General features: G+C 45.8%; 1 protein-coding gene across 1 annotated transcript; it reads right to left on the bottom strand.

Moving 5' to 3' along the window:
• Nucleotides 1-1714: 1714 nt before the first annotated feature.
• LOC121003822 (sperm acrosome membrane-associated protein 6-like) lies at nt 1715-14137 on the bottom strand. Its single transcript, XM_040435734.1, has 9 exons — nt 13834-14137; nt 12965-13210; nt 4447-4521; nt 4294-4359; nt 2868-2900; nt 2680-2757; nt 2487-2590; nt 2223-2382; nt 1715-2017 (listed from the first exon to the last, which is right to left on the bottom strand). The coding sequence occupies exons 2-9, from the start codon at nt 13173-13175 to the stop codon at nt 1719-1721; spliced, it is 1026 nt and encodes a 341-aa protein (XP_040291668.1). The 5' UTR covers nt 13176-13210; nt 13834-14137; the 3' UTR covers nt 1715-1718.
• Between the last annotated feature and the right edge of the window lie 4692 nt (nt 14138-18829).

Here is an 18829-nt window from a genome sequence, read left to right as displayed (position 1 = left end):
CCAGAAACACAGACAGAGAGAGAGAGAGAGAGAGAGAGAGAGAGAGAGGACAGCCAGAAACGGAGAGAGAGAGAGAGAGAGAGAACAGCCAGAAACGGAGAGAGAGAGAGAGAGAGAGAGAGAGAGAGAACAGCCAGAAACGGAGAGAGAGAGAACAGCCAGAAACGGAGAGAGAGAGAGAGAGAGAGAGAGAACAGCCAGAAACGGAGAGAGAGAGAGGACAGCCAGAAACTGAGAGAGAGAGAGAGAGGACAGCCAGAAACGGAGAGAGAGAGAGAGAGAGAGAGAGAAACAGAGAGAGAGGGAGAGAGAGAGAGGGGACAGCCAGAAACGGAGAGAGAGGACAGCCAGAAACAGAGAGAGAGAGAGGACAGCCAGAAATGGAGAGAGAGAGGACAGCCAGAAATGGTGAGAGAGAGAGAGAGAGGACAGCCAGAAACACAGACAGAGAGAGAGAGAGAGAGGACAGCCAGAAACGGAGAGAGAGAGAGAGAGAGAGAGAACAGCCAGAAACGGAGAGAGAGAGAGAGAGAGAGAGAGAGAGAGAGAGAACAGCCAGAAACGGAGAGAGAGAGAGAGAGAGAGAGAGAGAACAGCCAGAAACGGAGAGAGAGAGAGAGAGAGAGAGAGAGAGAGAGAGAGAGAGAGAGAGAGAGAGAACAGCCAGAAACGGAGAGAGAGAGAGGACAGCCAGAAACTGAGAGAGAGAGAGAGGACAGCCAGAAACGGAGAGAGAGAGAGAGAGAGAGAGAGAGAGAGAAACAGAGAGAGAGAGAGAGAGAGAGGGGACAGCCAGAAACGGAGAGAGAGGACAGCCAGAAACAGAGAGAGAGAGAGGACAGCCAGAAATGGAGAGAGAGAGAGGACAGCCAGAAATGGAGAGAGAGAGGACAGCCAGAAATGGTGAGAGAGAGAGGACAGCCAGAAATGGAGAGAGAGAGGACAGCCAGAAATGGTGAGAGAGAGAGAGAGAGAGGACAGCCAGAAACACAGACAGAGAGAGAGAGAGAGAGAGAGAGAGAGAGAGAGAGAGAGAGAGAGGACAGCCAGAAACGGAGACAGAGAGGACATCAGAAATAAAGCCATGAAATGTGTGGTCCTAATGTTTTGCTCCCCCCTGATGTCCTCCTCTATCCACCCATTTTCCACCTCTGATCCCCCTTTACAAACCTTCTGTTTCTTTCCTCCTTACGCCCCCCCCCCCTCCCCCCTCTCACACTCTGTAGAAGATTTGTACCTTTTAGATAATAAAACTGTTACTCAAGAAAATATTTTTTTTAGTTTTTATAATTTTTTTTGGTAACAATCCAGCAAGATCTTATAGCACAAGCTAAAGGTGATTTGATGGTGATCCTCTTTATCCTGAATGTCTTGATGTCTTTTCAGGGTGCACCACATTGACCAGTGATGAAAATCACATCCAGGGTTGAGGGGTTCTCTCTGTGCCTCTGCAGGATTGCTTTTTTTTTTTTTTTTTTGGGGGGAAGGGGGGTAAGGGATAGGTTTTGGGTAAGGGATAGTTTTTTTTTTTTTTTTTTTTGGGGGGGGGGGGGGGATAGGTTTTGGGTAAGGGATAGTTTTTTATTCTTTTTTTGGGGGGGGAGGGGGGGGGTAAGGGATAGGATTTTTTTCTGCAGAGATGGTTTGCTGCAGATGAGGGGTAGTTGGTAATACCCCTTGGGAGACTGTTGTTGTTGACTCCAGATGGCTGATTTGTTCTATGGCAGGTAGTGTTCTGGTGGGAAGCTGGTTCTTGGTCCTGATGTTTTTTTCGACCAGTCTACGCTCAGGGCATGACGCCAAAGGAACCCGACCAATACGGTGACAATAAGACAGCAGACAGCAGCGTAGATGGCATAGCTGACATGGCTCTGGAGGAAGGTGAGGATGATGTCTTTAGTGGAGGGACCATGTTCGATCCTCTCCTCCTCTTCCTCCTGGGTAGGTAGTTTTTGTGCCAGAGCTCGATGGAATTCAGCTTCTATTTCCTCCATTGCCTTGGATTTAGTCTGCGTCACTGAAAAACAGAAGAGAATACAATAAATAAGGTGATGAGGAGAACGTTGTCTTCTGCAGTGCTGAATGAAAGACTGAGAAGTTATCAGAAATAGTTCTTTACTGTAAGAGCAGAGGCAGGAGGGGCTTCTTATCGTATATATATATATATATTTATCCGAATGGTCTAGAAAAGAGAACATTCGAGAGAGAAAACTAAGTCTTACCATCGAGATAAAAGAATCTTCGGAGTATGATGTCATCATCCTCATCAATTATCTCACAGGCATAAGTTCCTTTATGGCTGACTCTGGTTGGCTTGATGTGTACATCCAGGTCATTCCCAATGTAGAAGTCTTTAAAGTTACTCAAATCCGTTTTTTTGATCTGAAAGTGAAAACATTGATGACATCGTATGAGACATGTGTCCTATGTGGAGTATAAATGGCAGTACAAATTTGCACTGTAATAGAATGGTATATGCGACTTACGTTTTTGGCGTACTTCCAAACAACCTTCGGATGATCAGGAAGGATAAAGGACGCCGTGCACCAGATTCGGGTCTCTTCCAGCTCTTCCACCTTGATGTCCTTAACTGAAATGGGAAACCACGGTCAATGACATGCAGCAATGAGCTAACAGGTTCATAAGAGGTTCCCAAACTAATGGTAGAAATTATCTTACGGGGACAGGTCACCGGGATCTTGCAGTCCTCCTCAGCACATCGGCTGCATGAAAAGGTTCGGGCAGCTTTTTGAAGCCCTAGGGAAAGAAATAGAGAGAGGGGTCTAATGTCTGAGGTAAATGATGACCCCACCATGTATGTAATGGAGGCCACTCCTCAAATTGTCTAATCTAATGACATTACTCACCGCATGGAGGTCTGCATTCCAACGGTGGATGACCTAATGGAAGAAATCAAATATGGTTAAGGATGGATGATGATATACCGTATTTTTCGCCCATAAGACGCACTTTTTCCCCCCCAAAAATGGGGGGGGGGGGGGAATGCCCCTGCGTCTTATGGGGCCAATGCTGACAGTTTAACATCGCTGGATGCGATGTACGAGCGGGGGCCGGGGGAGGGACTGGGAGGAGGAGCTGGGGGGCGGGAATAGCGGCGGGGCGGTGCAGTCAGTGTACTATAGCCCCGCCCCTCCGGTATAGTAACATAAAATGTCTTATTCAATTAAAATTTATTACATATGCCCCCTCACTCCTAAATGCCTAATAGTACCTTACATCCTATTCCTAATAGGTTCTGTACAATGCCGGCAGGCAGGCCGGGCGAGCGGGCGGCAGCATAACTTCCTGATGTCACGTGCCTGCGCCGCCTACTTTATGAATGAAGCAGGCGGCGCAGGCAAGTGAAGTCAGTGAGTGACGCGCCGGCCGCCTGGCCTGCCTGCCGGCATTGTACAGAACCTATTAGGAATAGGATGTAAGGTACTATTAGGAATTTAGGAGTGAGGGGGCATATGTAATAAATTTTAATTGAATAAGACATTTTATATTTGTATACTGGGGGGCGGCGGCGGGGGGCTGATTCGTGGATGGCACAGTTAAGGGGTGGGAGGGGGGTCTGTGGAAGGCACTGTTATGGGGTGGGGGGGTCTGTGGATGGCACATATATAACAGTGCCAGCCACAGATCCCCCCTGTAACAGTGCCAGCCACAGATCCCCCCTGTAACAGTGCCAGCCACAGATCCCCCCTGTAACAGTGCCAGCCACAGATCCCCCCTGTAACAGTGCCAGCCACAGATCCCCCCTGTAACAGTGCCAGCCACAGATCCCCCCTGTAACAGTGCCAGCCACAGATCCCCCCTGTAACAGTGTCCGTCATCCACAGATCCCCCCTGTAACAGTGTCCGTCATCCACTGATCCCCCCTGTAACAGTGTCCGTCATCCACAGATCCCCCCTGTAAGTGTCCGTCATCCACAGATCCCCCATAACAGTGTCCGTCATCCACAGATCCCCCCATAACAGTGTCCGTCATCCACAGATCCCCCCATAACAGTGTCCGTCATCCAAAGATCCCCCCCATAACAGTGTCCGTCATCCACAGATCCCCCCCATAACAGTGTCCTTCACAGATCCCCAGTAATAGTGGCATCCACAGACCACCATTAGTTCCAAACGCACCAAAAGCACACCTTTTGGTTAAAAAAAATTTTTTTCTTATTTTCCTCCCCAAAAACCTAGGTGCGTCTTAACGGCTGGTGCGTCTTATAGGGCGAAAAATACGGTATATAGAATATGTCTCCTGGCTCTTTATGAGGATCTTTAGTCACTTACTTGCGACACGATCTTTCACGCCTTTGACAAATTCAGCCATCTTTTTGTCAAACTGTTCTACCCAAGCTGGTGGAAAAAAAATTGGGAAAACTTATATTTACTATTTATGACTCAAAAGAAATTGGGGAAATTCTTGAGATTTCAGGAACTTACATAGTTTTTCAATTTTCTTGACCTCTTTTTCAAAGGTCTTGAGATACTTTCTGATGTTCTGTATCTGGTTGAAGGCTGTAAGGAGAAGACACATGAGATTTAGGACATTGCCTACAGCGCTCTATGATGGAGATGGGGCTATCTGGATAGATAGAATGTAGAAGAGATTTCCTGCTCTGACAACTGTTAACCGCCTCCGGACCGCCTAACGCAGGATCGCGTTCCGGAGGCGGCAGCTGCAGATTTCCTGTGAACGCGCGCACACAGGCGCGGGCGTTCACAGAATCGGAAGGTGAGCGAGTGGATCTACAGCCTGCCAGCGTCGATCGTTCGCTGGCAGGCTGTAGATGCGTTTTTTTTAACCCCTAACAGGTATATTAGACGCTGTTTTGATAACAGCGTCTAATATACCTGCTACCTGGTCCTCTGGTGGTCCCTTTTGCTTGGATCGATCACCAGAGGACACAGGCAGCTCAGTAATAAGTAGCACCAAACACCACTACACTACACCCCCCCCTGTCACTTATTAACCCCTTATCCCCCTATATAGACTCCCTGATCACCCCCCTGTCATTGATCACCCCCCTGTCATTGATCACCCCCCTGTCATTGATCACCCCTATGTAAGGCTCCATTCAGACGTTCGTATGTTTTTACGGATCCACGGATACATGGATCGTATCCGCAAAACACATACGGACGTCTGAATGGAGCCTTACAGGGGGGTGATCACCCCATATAGACTCCCTGATCACCCCCCTGTCATTGATCACCCCCTTGTAAGGCTGGCTCCATTCAGAGGTCCGTATGTGTTTTGCGGATCCACGGATCGGATCCGCAAAACACATACGGACGTCTGAATGGAGCCTTACAGGGGGGTGATCAATGACAGGGGGGTGATCAGGGAGTCTATATGGGGTGATCACCCCCCTGTCATTGATCACCCACCTGTAAGGCACTATTCAGACGTCCGTATGTGTTTTGCGGATCCGATCCATGTATCCGTGGATCCGTAAAAAACATACGGATGTCTGAATGGAGCCTTACAGGGGGGTGATCAATGACAGGGGGATGATCAGGGAGTCTAAATGGGGTGATCACCCCCTGTCATTGATCACCCCCCTGTAAGGCTCTATTCAGACGTCCGGATGTGTTTTGCGGATCCGATCCATGTATCCGTGGATCCGTAAAAAACATATGGACGTCTGAATGGAGCCTTTCAGGGGGGTGATCAATGACAGGGGGGTGATCAATGACGGGGGGGGGGGGTGATCACCCCATGTACACTCCCTGATCACCCCCCTGTCATTGATCACCCCCCTGTAAGGCTCCATTCAGACATTTTTTTGGTCCAAGTTAGCGGAACTTTTTTTCTTTTTATTTTTTTTTCTTACAAAGTCTCATATTCCACTAACTTGTGTCAAAAAATAAAATCTCACATGAACTCACCATACCCCTCACGGAATCCAAATGCGTAAAAATTTTTAGACATTTGTATTCCAGACTTCTTCTTACGCTTTAGGGCCCCTAAAATGCCAGGGCAGTATAAATACCACACATGTGACCCCATTTCGGAAAGAAGACACCCCAAGGTATTCCGTGAGGGGCATATTGAGTCCATGAAAGATTGAAATTTTTGTCCCAAGTTAGCGGAAAGGGAGAATTTGGGAGAAAAAAATAAAAAAAATCAATTTCCGCTAACTTGGGCCAAAAAAAAAATTTTTGATGAACTCGCCATGCCCCTCATTGAATACCTTGGGGTGTCTTCTTTCCAAACTGGGGTCACATGTGGGGTATTTATACTGCCTTGGCATTTTAGGGGCCCTAAAGCGTGAGAAGAAGTCTGGGATCCAAATGTCTAAAAATGCCATCCTAAAAGAAATTTGGGCCCCTTTGCGCATCTAGGCTGCAAAAAAGTGTCACACATGTGGTATCTCCGTACTCAGGAGAAGTTGGGCAATGTGTTTTGGGGTGTTATTTTACATATGCCCATGCTGGGTGAGATAAATATCTTGGTCAAATGCCAAATTTGTATAAAAAAATGGGAAAAGTTGTCTTTTGCCGAGATATTTCTCTCACCCAGCATGGGTATATGTAAAATGACACCCCAAAACACATTGCCCAACTTCTCCTGAGTACGGCAATACCAGATGTGTGACACTTTTTTGCAGCCTAGGTGGGCAAAGGGGCCCACATTCCAAAGAGCACCTTTAGGATATCACTGGCAATTTTTTTTCACATTTTGATTTCAAACTACTTACCACGCATTAGGGCCCCTAAATTGCCAGGGCAGTATAACTACCCCACAAGTGACCCCATTTTGGAAAGAAGACACCCCAAGGTATTTCGTGAGGGGCATGGCGAGTTCCTAGAATTTTTTATTTTTTTGTCACAAGTTAGCGGAAAATTATGATTTTTTTCTTTTTTCTTACAAAGTCTCATATTCCACTAACTTGTGACAAAAAATAAAAACTTCCATGAACTCACTATGCCCATCAGCGAATACCTTGGGGTGTCTTCTTTCCAAAATGGGGTCACTTGTGGGGTAGTTATACTGCCCTGGCATTCTAGGGGCCCTAATGTGTGGTAAGTAGTTTGAAATCAAAATCTGTAAAAAATGGCCGGTGAAATCCGAAAGGTGCTCTTTGGAATGTGGGCCCCTTTGCCTACCTAGGCTGCAAAAAAGTGGCACACATGTGGTATCTCCGTACTCAGGAGAAGTTGGGCAATGTGTTTTGGGGTGTCATTTTACATATACCCATGCTGGGTGAGAGAAATATATTGGCAAAAGACAACTTTTCCCATTTTTTTATACAAAGTTGGCATTTGACCAAGATATTTATCTCACCCAGCATGGGTATATGTAAAATGACACCCCAAAACACATTGCCCAACTTCTCCTGAGTACGGAGATACTCACATTAGGGCCCCTAGAATGCCAGGGCAGTATAACTACCCCACAAGTGACCACATTTTGGAAAGAAGACACCCCAAGGTATTCGCTGATGGGCATAGTGAGTTAATAGAAGTTTTTATTTTTTGTCACAAGTTAGTGGAATATGAGACTTTGTAAAAAAAAAAAAAAAATCATTTTCCGCTAACTTGTGACAAAAAATAAAAAGTTCTATGAACTCACTATGCCCATCAGCGAATACCTTAGGGTGTCTACTTTCCGAAATGGGGTCATTTGTGGGGTGTTTGTACTGTCTGGCCATTGTAGAACCTCAGGAAACATGACAGGTGCTCAGAAAGTCAGAGCTGCTTCAAAAAGCGGAAATTCACATTTTTGTACCATAGTTTGTAAACTCTATAACTTTTACCCAAACCATTTTTTTTTTTACCCAAACATTTTTTTTTTATCAAAGACATGTAGAACAATAAATTTAGAGAAAAATTTATATATGGATGTCGTTTTTTTTTGCAAAATTTTACAACTGAAAGTGAAAAATGTCATTTTTTTGCAAAAAAAAAACGTTAAATTTCGATTAATAACAAAAAAAGGAAAAATGTCAGCAGCAATGAAATACCACCAAATGAAAGCTCCATTAGTGAGAAGAAAAGGAGGTAAAATTCATTTGGGTGGTAAGTTGCATGACCGAGCAATAAACGGTGAAAGTAGTGTAGGTCAGAAGTGTAAAAAATGGTCTGGTCATTAACCCCTTCAGGACCGGGCTCATTTTCACCTTAAGGACCAGGCCATTTTTTGGAAATCTGACCAGTGTCACTTTAAGTGCTAATAACTTTAAAACGCTTTGACTTATCCAGGCCATTCTGAGATTGTTTTTTCGTCACATATTGTACTTCATGACACTGGTAAAATGAAGTCAAAAAAATTATTTTTGTTGCACAAAAAAATACCTAATTTACCAAAAATTTGGAAAAATTTGCAAATTTCAAAGTTTCAGTTTCTCTACTTCTGTAATACATAGTAATACCCCAAAAAATTGTGATGACTTTACATTTCCCATATGTCTACTTCATGCTTGAATTATTTTGGGAATGATATTTTATTTTTTGGGGATGTTATAAGGCTTAGAAGTTTAGAAGCAAATCTTGAAATTTTTCCGAAATTTACAAAAACTCAATTTTTAGGGACCAGTTCAGGTCTGAAGTCACTTTGCGAGGCTTACATAATAGAAACCACCCAAAAATGACCCCATCTAAGAAACTACACCCCTCAAGGTATTCAAAACTGATTTTGCATACATTGTTAACCCTTTAGGTGTTGCACAAGAGTTATTTGCAAATGGGGAGGAAATTTGCGAATTTCATTTTTTTGTCTAATTTTTCATTTTAACCCATTTTTTCCACTAACAAAGCAAGGGTTAACAGCCAAACAAGACTGTATCTTTATTGCCCTGACTCTGCCGTTTACAGAAACACCCAATATGTGGCCGTAAACTATTGTACGGCCACACAGCGGGGCGTAGAGTGAAAGGTGCGCCGTTTGGTTTTTGGAAGGCTGATTTTTATGGACTGGTTTATTTACACCATGTCCCATTTGAAGCCCCCTGATGCACCCCTAGAGTAGAAACTCCCTAAAAGTGACCCCATCTAAGAAACTACACCCCTCAAGGTATTCAAAACTGATTTACATACGTCATTAACCCTTTAGGTGTTGCACAAGAGTTATTGGCAAATGGAGATGAAATTTGAGAATTTCATTTTTTTGCCTAATTTTCAATTTTAACCCATTTTTTCCACTAACAAAGCAAGGGTTAACAGCCAAACAAGACTGTATCTTTATTGCCCTGACTCTGCTGTTCACAGAAACACCCCATATGTGGCCGTAAACTACTGTATGGCCACACAGCGGGGCGTAGAGTGAAAGGTGCGCCGTTTGGTTTCTGGAGGGCTAATTTTGCTGGACTGTTTTTTTTACACCATGTCCCATTTGAAGCCCCCCTGATGCACCCCTAGGAGTAGAAACTCCATAAAAGTGACCCCATCTAAGAAACTACACCCCTCAAGGTATTCAAAACTGATTTTTACAAACTTTGTTAACCCATTAGGTGTTGCACAAGATTTAATGGAAAATAGAGACACAATTTCAAAATTTCTAATTTTTGGCAGATTTTCCATTTTAATATTTTTTTTCCAGTTACAAAGCAAGGGTTAACAGCCAAACAAAACTCATTATTTATGGCCCTGATTCTGTAGTTTACAGAAGCACCCCATATGTGGTCGTAAACCGCTGTACGGGCACACGGCAGGGCGCAGAAGGAAAGGAATGCCATACGGTTTTTGGAAGGCAGGTTTTGCTGGACTGTTTTTTTTGACACCATGTCCCATTTGAAGCCCCCCTGATGCACCCCTAGAGTAGAAACTCCATAAAAGTGACGCCATCTAAGAAACTACACCCCTCAAGGTATTCAAAACTGATTTTACAAACGTTGTTAACCCTTTAGGTGTTCCACAAGAATAAATGGAAAATAGAGATTAAATTTCAAAATTTCACTTTTTCGGCAGATTTTCCATTTTAATATTTTTTTTCCAGTAACAAAGCAAGGGTTAACAGCCAAACAAAACTCTTTATTTATGGCCCTGATTCTGTAGTTTACAGAAACACCCCATATGTGGTCGCAAACTGCTGTACGGGCACACGGCAGGGCGCAGAAGGAAAGGAACACCATATGGTTTCTGGAAGGCAGATTTTGCTGGATTGTTTTTAGACACCATGTCCCATTTAAAGCCCCCTGATGCACCCCTAGGTTAGAAACTCCAAAAAAGTGGCCCCATTTTGGAAACTACGGGATAAGGTGGCAGTTTTGCTGGTACTATTTTAGGGTACATATGATTTTTGGTTGCTCTATATTACACTTTTTTGTGAGGCAAAGTAACAAAAAATAGAAATTCAGAAATTTCCTCTCCATTTGCCATTAACTCTTGTGGAACACTTAAAGGGTTAACAAAGTTTGTAAAATCAGTTTTGAATACCTTGAGGGGTGTAGTTTCCAAAATGGGGTCATTTTTTGGAGTTTATACTCTAGGGGTGCATCAGGGGGGCTTCAAATGGGACATGGTGTCAAAAAACCAGTCCAGCAAAAACTGCCTTCCAAAAACCATGTGGCGCTCCTTTCCTTCTGCGCCCTGCCGTGTGGCCATACAGCAGTTTACGACCACATATGGGGCATTTCTATAAACTAAAGAATCAGGGCAATAAATATTGAGTTTTGTTTGGCTGTTAACCCTTGCTTTGTTATGGGGAAAAATGAATTAAAATGGAAAATTTGGCACTGTTTTATTTTTTATTATTTACAACGTTCATCTGACAGGTTAGATCATGTGCTATTTTTATAGAGCAGGTTCTTACGGACGTGACGATACCTAATATGTATACTTTTTTATTTATTTAGGTTTTACACAATAATATCATTTTTGACACAAAAAAAAAACATGTTTTAGTGTCTCCATAGTCTGAGAGCCATAGTTTTTTCAGTTTTTTGGCGATTGTCTCAGGTTGGGTATCATTTTTGCAGGATGAGAGGACGGTTAGATTGGTCCTATTTTGGGGTGCATATGACTTTTTGATCGCTTGCTATTACACTTTTTGTGATGTAAGGTAACAAAAAAATAGCTTTTTTGACACCGTTTTTATTTAATTTTTTTTACAGTGTTCACCTGAGGGGTTAGGTCATGTGGTATTTTTATAGATCAGGTTCTTACGGACATGGCAATACCTAATATGTCTACCTTTTTATAATTTATCAGGGTTTTACACAATAATATCATTTTTGAAACAAAAAAAAATCATGTTTTAGTATCTCCATAGTCTGAGACCCATAGTTTTTTTATTTTTTGGGCCATTGTCTCATGTAAGGGCTCATTTTTTGCGGGATGAGGTGACGGTTTGATTGGTACTTTTTTGGCGTACATGCGACTTTTTTGATCACTTTTATTACCTTTTTTGGGAAGTAAAGTGGGCAAAATTTCAATTTCCTCATAGTTTTTATTTTTTTATTTTTATGGCGTTCACCGTGCGGGGAAAGTAACATGACCGTTTTATAGATCAGGTCGTTATGGACGCGGCGATACCTAATATGTGTAGTGTATTTTTTTTATTTTTTTTTTATTCAGTGATAAATGTGTTTTTTTGAAACTTTACTTTTTTCACTTTTTTTTGGACCCAGACCCACTTGGTTCTTGAAGATCCAGTGGGTCTGATGTCTGTATAATACAGTACAGAACAATATATATTGTTCTGTACTGTATTTTACACTTGTCTGAACAGATCTATGCCTTTTAGCATAGATCTGTTCAGCACCATGGACAGCAGGATGCCTGTGACGGCGTCCTGTTGCCATGGGAACCTTCCCCGTCTGCTCAGTACTGGTCAGAACTGCGCAGACGGGGAAGGGTAAGCACAGGGCTGAGGGGGGCTCTCTCCCTCTCCCATCGGGGGGCTGCAAAGGCACAGCAGCCCCCCGATGGGAGAGGGAGGGAGCTCCCTGCGCTGTTAACCTTTTCCATACAGCGGTCCGTACGGACCGATGTATGGAAAGGGTTAAACGGCTGACATTGCAGATGTCAGCCGTTTATACCAGGGTGCCAGCAATGTGCTGGCACCCTGGTATACCCACTAGACACCAACGATCATTGAAGGGGAGGCGGGCGGGGGATCGCGATCCCGCCTGCCGCACCGCCCGCCTCCCGCACCTTACCGCACCGCCTGCGACACCCCCCCTGCACCACCCGCCCACATATCATCATTCAGGGGTGCAGGGGGGGTGAAAAATCTTTATTTTAGACAAACTAAAGTTTCTGATCCCCGCGGTCAGGGACCGCGGGGATCAGAAACTGCAGAAAGCGCTACAAACCGCAGGTCTGAATTGACCTGCGGTTTGCAGCGATCGCCGACATGGGGGGGGGGGTCACAGGACCCCCCTCGGCATTGACCCAAGGTGCCCGGCTGTGTGTGACAGCCGGGATCTCATCGCTGTCACCATGTCTGCAGACATGGTGACAGTTTATGCCATGACGTGTATACTCATCATGGCGCGCTAAGTAGCAGTGCTCCATGACGAGTATACTCGTCATAGGTCGGGAAGATTTTCACACTATCTCCTTCTCTGATCGCTTCCCTGACAGGAATTGGGGCGATCAGAGAAGGAGAAGCACATAGTCCCTCCCTAACCCCCCCTTACCTGCCCCGATGCGCTGCGATTGGTCCCTCTGCAGTAATGGACCAATCACAGCGATCGCGGGCGGGTCAGAGCTCAGATACAGCTCCTGCCGGCTTCTCTGGTTGCCTAGCAACCCCAGCACGCCGGCTTCACTGAAGCTTCAGCGCTTCGCTCCCTGCGCTGAGAGTGAAAGCCGATCACGTACATGCACGTGGGGATGCGGTGAGGCACCACATTCCCCCACGTACATGTACGTGATGTTGCGTGAAGGGGTTAAGGGTGTTTAAGCTAGGGGGGCTGAGGTGGTTAATGAGCTACAAGTAAAGCTTTAGTCGGCAGAGAAATAGCTCAATCCTGAGAGGACACATGTACTATATAGAAGATGAAGCCGTTACCTATCGAGATGTTATTCAGGGGGTCAAAGCCCCAGTGTAGCCTCTGGAGACATTCTTCGGCCCCCATTTTGTCCAGCGAGACCGCATGGTAACAAATGCTGGCTCTGTCCGCTGGGGTGGTGAAACATTTCAGGCAAGATGTCGCTACCTGAGCTCCACATAGAAATACTATTATCTGCAGCAGCAGATAATAGGACATAAAGAATCGCATGACGTATCGTCACTATATCTCTTCAGCCTGCGAACCTGAGAAAACGGAGAGAAGTGAGTATAAGTGGGGTCATTTATCAAACTGGTGTCAAGTAGAACTGGCTTAGTTTCCCATAGCAACCAATCAGATTCCACCTTTCAGCTTCTTTGGAAAATTGAAGGAGGAATCTGATTGGTTGCTATGGGTAACTAAGCCAGTTCTACTTTATACCAGTTTGACAAATGACCCCCTAAGGCTCCCACAACAGTTTGTACTAGAAAGATAATGAGGGATGGGTTTTGCACCATAAATATAATGGGAGAGATTTATCAAACTGGTGTAAAGAAGAGATGGCTTAGTTACCCATAGCAACCAATCAGATTCCACCTGTGAAAAATGAAAGGTGGAATCTGATTGGTTGCTATGGACATTTAAGCCAGTTCTACCTTACACCAGTTTGATAAATCTCCCCCAATGGGTCTAGCTGAATTATTTATTGGTGTACAACTACACGTCACAGCATGCCCTGAAGTCTAGAGGCTTTGTTGTAGAGATGGAGATTTGAGATCTGTAGTGGGTCCGGAATCTCCAAAGCCTGAAGAAAGGAGGGTATGGATTTGGGAAGGGGGCACTAATTTCTCAGCTACAGGTACGGACATGGTAATGATGGAGTACTCACGTGTCACATCCAACTGACGAGTGACCGCTCTGTGCCCAGCGCCTCCTTATATACCCTGATGACATCACAATAGAGATTGCTGCTGGGTGACATCACAATGCACAAGCATGGTGCTGGGTGACATGCAGAGCGGCCATCTTTCCCTACAAAAATACCATCCATCAAATAATAGTTGTTTTAGGATTCGTACAAAATAGTGACATGAATGAACTTAAAGCCTGAGGCGCCTTCACTGCGACTGAGAATCAGTTCATTCATCTGAATGAGGCTTGGAGAATCCCATGTGCTTCGAGCCAAAACAACCCCATTCACAAAAATGCGATTCGTTACCGCGAAGCATGAGGAAATTCGGATTTGATGCGAATCGAATTTTTCATGTAATTCGGATCGAATTCCTCAGTGTCAACTTTGAGTCACGCATCTCTACACAGGACATTTTAAAGCTAACATTTAGTTTTTTAAATTCCCTTTAAGGCCTCATGCACACGACTGTATTTTTTTGCGGTCCGCAAAACGGGGTTCTGTTGTTCCGTTATCCGTTTTTGTTTACGTGTGTCTTCCTTGATTTTTGGAGGATCACCAGACATGAAGGAAAGTGAAAAAAAATCTAAGTCAAGTTTGTCATGCAAATGATAGGGAAAAAACGGACACGGACAGACACAGACGCGGATGACAATCTTGTGTGCCTCCGTGTTTTTTCACGGACCCATTGACTGCTTCTTCCATTAGAGTGGGTCTTGTGAATGCAAGGTTTGGAGTCCAACATTTTTTGAGACCTTTCTCTGATCCACGTCCGCTTGTGGGACCGTGCGGAAAAATCAATGCGGCCTCCCTACCCACCCCCTCCAGGTACCTATCCCCAGGGGTGAGACCCGTGCCCTTACCAGTGGAAACCTGTTGCTGGTCAGATATAAGGACAAGAGGGATGTCCTTGTACTGCACACTAAGGCAGGTCGGTCAGGATAGACAGGTAAAGTTCTTCCTGAATACTGCTCCAAAGCTGAAAATTGTGTACTAGAGGGGGGCAGTTACTAAATAAAACTTCACTTTTAATAAATATAAGGGTAAAAAATGCCCCTACAGACAAACAAACATGTAAGTAATGGTGGTATAGAGGCTCATTTGGTCATGGAGATAAGATCATGAAAGACTTCAATAGTAACATAGTACATAAGGTCGAAAAAAGACATCTGTCCATCCAGTTCGGCCGGTTATCCTGCAAGTTGATCCAGAGGAAGGCAAAAAAAAAGGACAAAATGAACCGCATTACGGATCCTCGGAATGGCGTACGTTTCCATTTAGTCATTTTATATGCAGTGTGTAGGAGATATGGTCACGGTGTAAGCAGTGTGTAGGAGATACGGTCACGGTGTAAGCGGTGTGTAGGAGATACGGTCACGGTGTAAGCAGTGTGTAGGAGATACGGTCACAGTGTAAGCAGTGTGTAGGAGATACGGTCACAGTGTAAGCAGTGTGTAGGAGATACGATCACGGTGTAAGCAGTGTGTAGGAGATACGGTCACGGTGTAAGCAGTGTGTAGGAGATACGGTCACAGTGTAAGCGGTGTGTAGGAGATACGGTCACGGTGTAAGCGGTGTGTAGGAGATACGGTCACGGTGTAAGCGGTGTGTAGGAGATACGGTCACGGTGTAACCAGTGTGTAGGAGATACGGTCGCGGTATAAGCAGTGTGTAGTAGATACGGTCACAGCCCCCCAACCAGCAACAGGTTTCCACTGGTAAGGGCACGGGTCTCACCCCTGGGGATAGGTACCTTGAGGGGGTGGGTAGGGAGGCCGCATTGATTTTTCCGCACGGTCCCACAAGCGGACGTGGATCAGAGAAAGGTCTCAAAAAATGTTGGACTCCAAACCTTGCATAGTGTAAGCGGTGTGTAGGAGATACGGTCACGGTGTAACCAGTGTGTAGGAGATACGGTCACGGTGTCAGCAGTGTGTAGGAGATACGGTCACAGTGTAAGCAGTGTGTAGGAGATACGGTCACAGTGTAAGCAGTGTGTAGGAGATACGGTCACAGTGTAACCAGTGTGTAGGAGATACGGTCACGGTGTAACCGGTGTGTAGGAGATACGGTCACAGTATAAGCAGTGTGTAAGAGATACGGTCACGGTGTAACCAGTGTGTAGGAGATACGGTCACAGTGTAAGCAGTGTGTAAGAGATACGGTCACGGTGTAAGCAGTGTGTAGGAGATACGGTCACGGTGTAAGCAGTGTGTAGGAGATACGTTCACAGTGTAAGCAGTGTGTAGGAGATACGGTCACAGTGTAACCAGTGTGTAAGAGATACGGTCACGGTGTAAGCAGTGTGTAGGAGATACGGTCACAGTGTAAGCAGTGTGTAGGAGATACGGTCACAGTGTAAGCAGTGTGTAGGAGATACGGTCACAGTGTAAGCAGTGTGTAGGAGATACGGTCACAGTGTAAGCAGTGTGTAGGAGATACGGTCACAGTGTAAGCAGTGTGTAGCAGATACGGTCACAGTGTAACCAGTGTGTAAGAGATACGGTCACGGTGTAAGCAGTGTGTAGGAGATACGGTCACAGTGTAAGCAGTGTGTAGGAGATACGGTCACAGTGTAAGCAGTGTGTAGGAGATACGGTCACAGTGTAAGCAGTGTGTAGGAGATACGGTCACAGTGTAAGCAGTGTGTAGGAGATACGGTCACGGTGTAACCGGTGTGTAGGAGATACGGTCACAGTGTAACCAGTGTGTAAGAGATACGGTCACGGTGTAAGCAGTGTGTAGGAGATACGTCTCCATTGTCACAGTATTTATAGTTACCTCATCAGTATTACAGTCACTGACATTGGTTGAATTGGCACATGGATACACATGTGAGCAGTAACGCCACGTCAAGGCTCCAACCCTTGTTACTGACCAGTCACACACCATACTTTTCATTCATACGGATTTGGTATTCCAGATGTTTTGGACTACACTTCCCATAATGCTTTGCCAGCATGATGGGAGATGTAATTCACAGCATGTGGACGGCCTATGGTTGCCGACCTCTGACCTCGCGGTGATCACAGTACACAATGCTGAAGTAGAGGTGCAAACAGGAGCAGCTTGTCACCTGTCAGAGGGCGCGGGCCTCAAACATGGGCTTCTTCATTCCTCTTCAGGTACTTCGTGTTCCATAGGAGAACATGCTGGTCAGAGTTGGGACACACAAAAAACAAACAAAAAAAAAAAACAGGTTAGAGTAAATGGCAGAACAGACGCAGTGCATGCAGACTGACGGTCCACATATACACAGCAGACAGACACACGGATTGTGGGAGACACACAGACGGAGATTACTGGATCCAGTGAGCGACGGATTTGGTGGCAGATGTGGGGCAGTCCCTCTGGCTGGGGGGCAGCTTCTCATCCTTCTCCGAGTGACAAGATGGCTGCAGTTTCATAGGAAAAAGCATGCCATGGCATAGGAGATCTAGGGGAAAAAAATTTGGGCTGAAAATAGGGTTGTAAACATCTAACACACAGGCCACACGTGCTGCACAGCTCCCCCAAATATAATACACTGCCCCCCCCACATGTAATGCACAGCCCCCCATGTAATACACTGCCCCTCATCTAACGCACAGCCCCCAAATTATAATACACTGCCCCCCCACATGTAACGCACTGCCCCTCATGTAACACACAGCCCCCACATATAATACACTGCCCCCCACATGTAACACACAGCCCCCCCCATGTAATACACTGCACCTCATCTAACGCACAGCCCCCACATATAATACACTGCCCCCCCATGTAACACACTGCCCCCCATGTAATACACAGCCCCCCATGTAATACACAGCCCCTCATCTAACGCACAGCCCCCACATATAATACACTGCCCCCCATATGTAACGCACAGCCCCCCATGTAATACACTAACCCCCATGTAACGCACAGCCCCTCCATGTAATACACTGCCCCCAAACATCTAACGCACAGGCCACCACAATATACTTCGCAGACACCCCCAATCTAATGCAAAGACCACCCCAATATATAGCCCAGACACCCCCCAATATACTGCGTAGACCCACCAAAATATACTGTGGAGACACCCTCAATATACTGCGCAGACAGAACCCCATATACTACGCAGACACCCCCCAATATATACTGCGCAGACAGCACCCCATATACTGCGCAGACAGCCCCCCATATACTGCGTAGACCCACCCAAAATATAATGTGCAGACAGCCCCCCATATAATGTGCAGACAGCCCCCCATATAATGTGCAGACAGCCCCCCATATACTGTGCAGACAGCACCCCATATACTCCGCAGACAGCCCCCAATATACGGCATAGACAGCACCCCAAATACTGCGCATACAGCACCCCATATATACTGCGCATACAGCACCCCATAAACTGCGCAGACAGCACCCCATATACTGCGCAGACAGCAATATAATGCGCAGACAGCCCCCCAATATACTGTGCAGACAGCCCCCATATACTGCGCAGACCCCCCCAATATATTGCGCAGACCCCCCCAATATACTGTGCAGACACCAATATACTGCGCTGACAGCCCCCCAATATACTACGCAGACAGCCCCCCAATATACTGCGCAGACAGCCCCCCATATACTGCGCAGACACCACCAATATACTGCGCAGACACCCCCCCAATATACTGCGCAGACAGCCCCCCAATATACTGCGCAGACAGCCCCCCAATATACTGCGCAGACCCCCCCAATATACTGCGCAGACACCCCCAATATAATGCGCAGACACCCCCAATATACTGCGCAGACACCCCCCCAATATACTGCGCAGACAGCCCCCCAATATACTGCGCAGACCCCCCCAATATACTGCGCAGACACCCCCAATATAATGCGCAGACACCCCCAATATACTGCGCAGACAGCCACCCAATATAATGCGCAGACAGCCCCCCAATATAATGTGCGCAGGCACCCGCATATACTGCAAACATGTCTGAGTGTTGGGAGC

Source organism: Bufo bufo, chromosome 6 (genome assembly GCF_905171765.1).
Source record: "Bufo bufo chromosome 6, aBufBuf1.1, whole genome shotgun sequence".
NCBI lineage: Eukaryota > Metazoa > Chordata > Amphibia > Anura > Bufonidae > Bufo > Bufo bufo.
The sequence above is the reverse complement of the archived record's forward strand: the minus strand, read 5'-3'. Positions and strand labels throughout refer to the sequence as shown.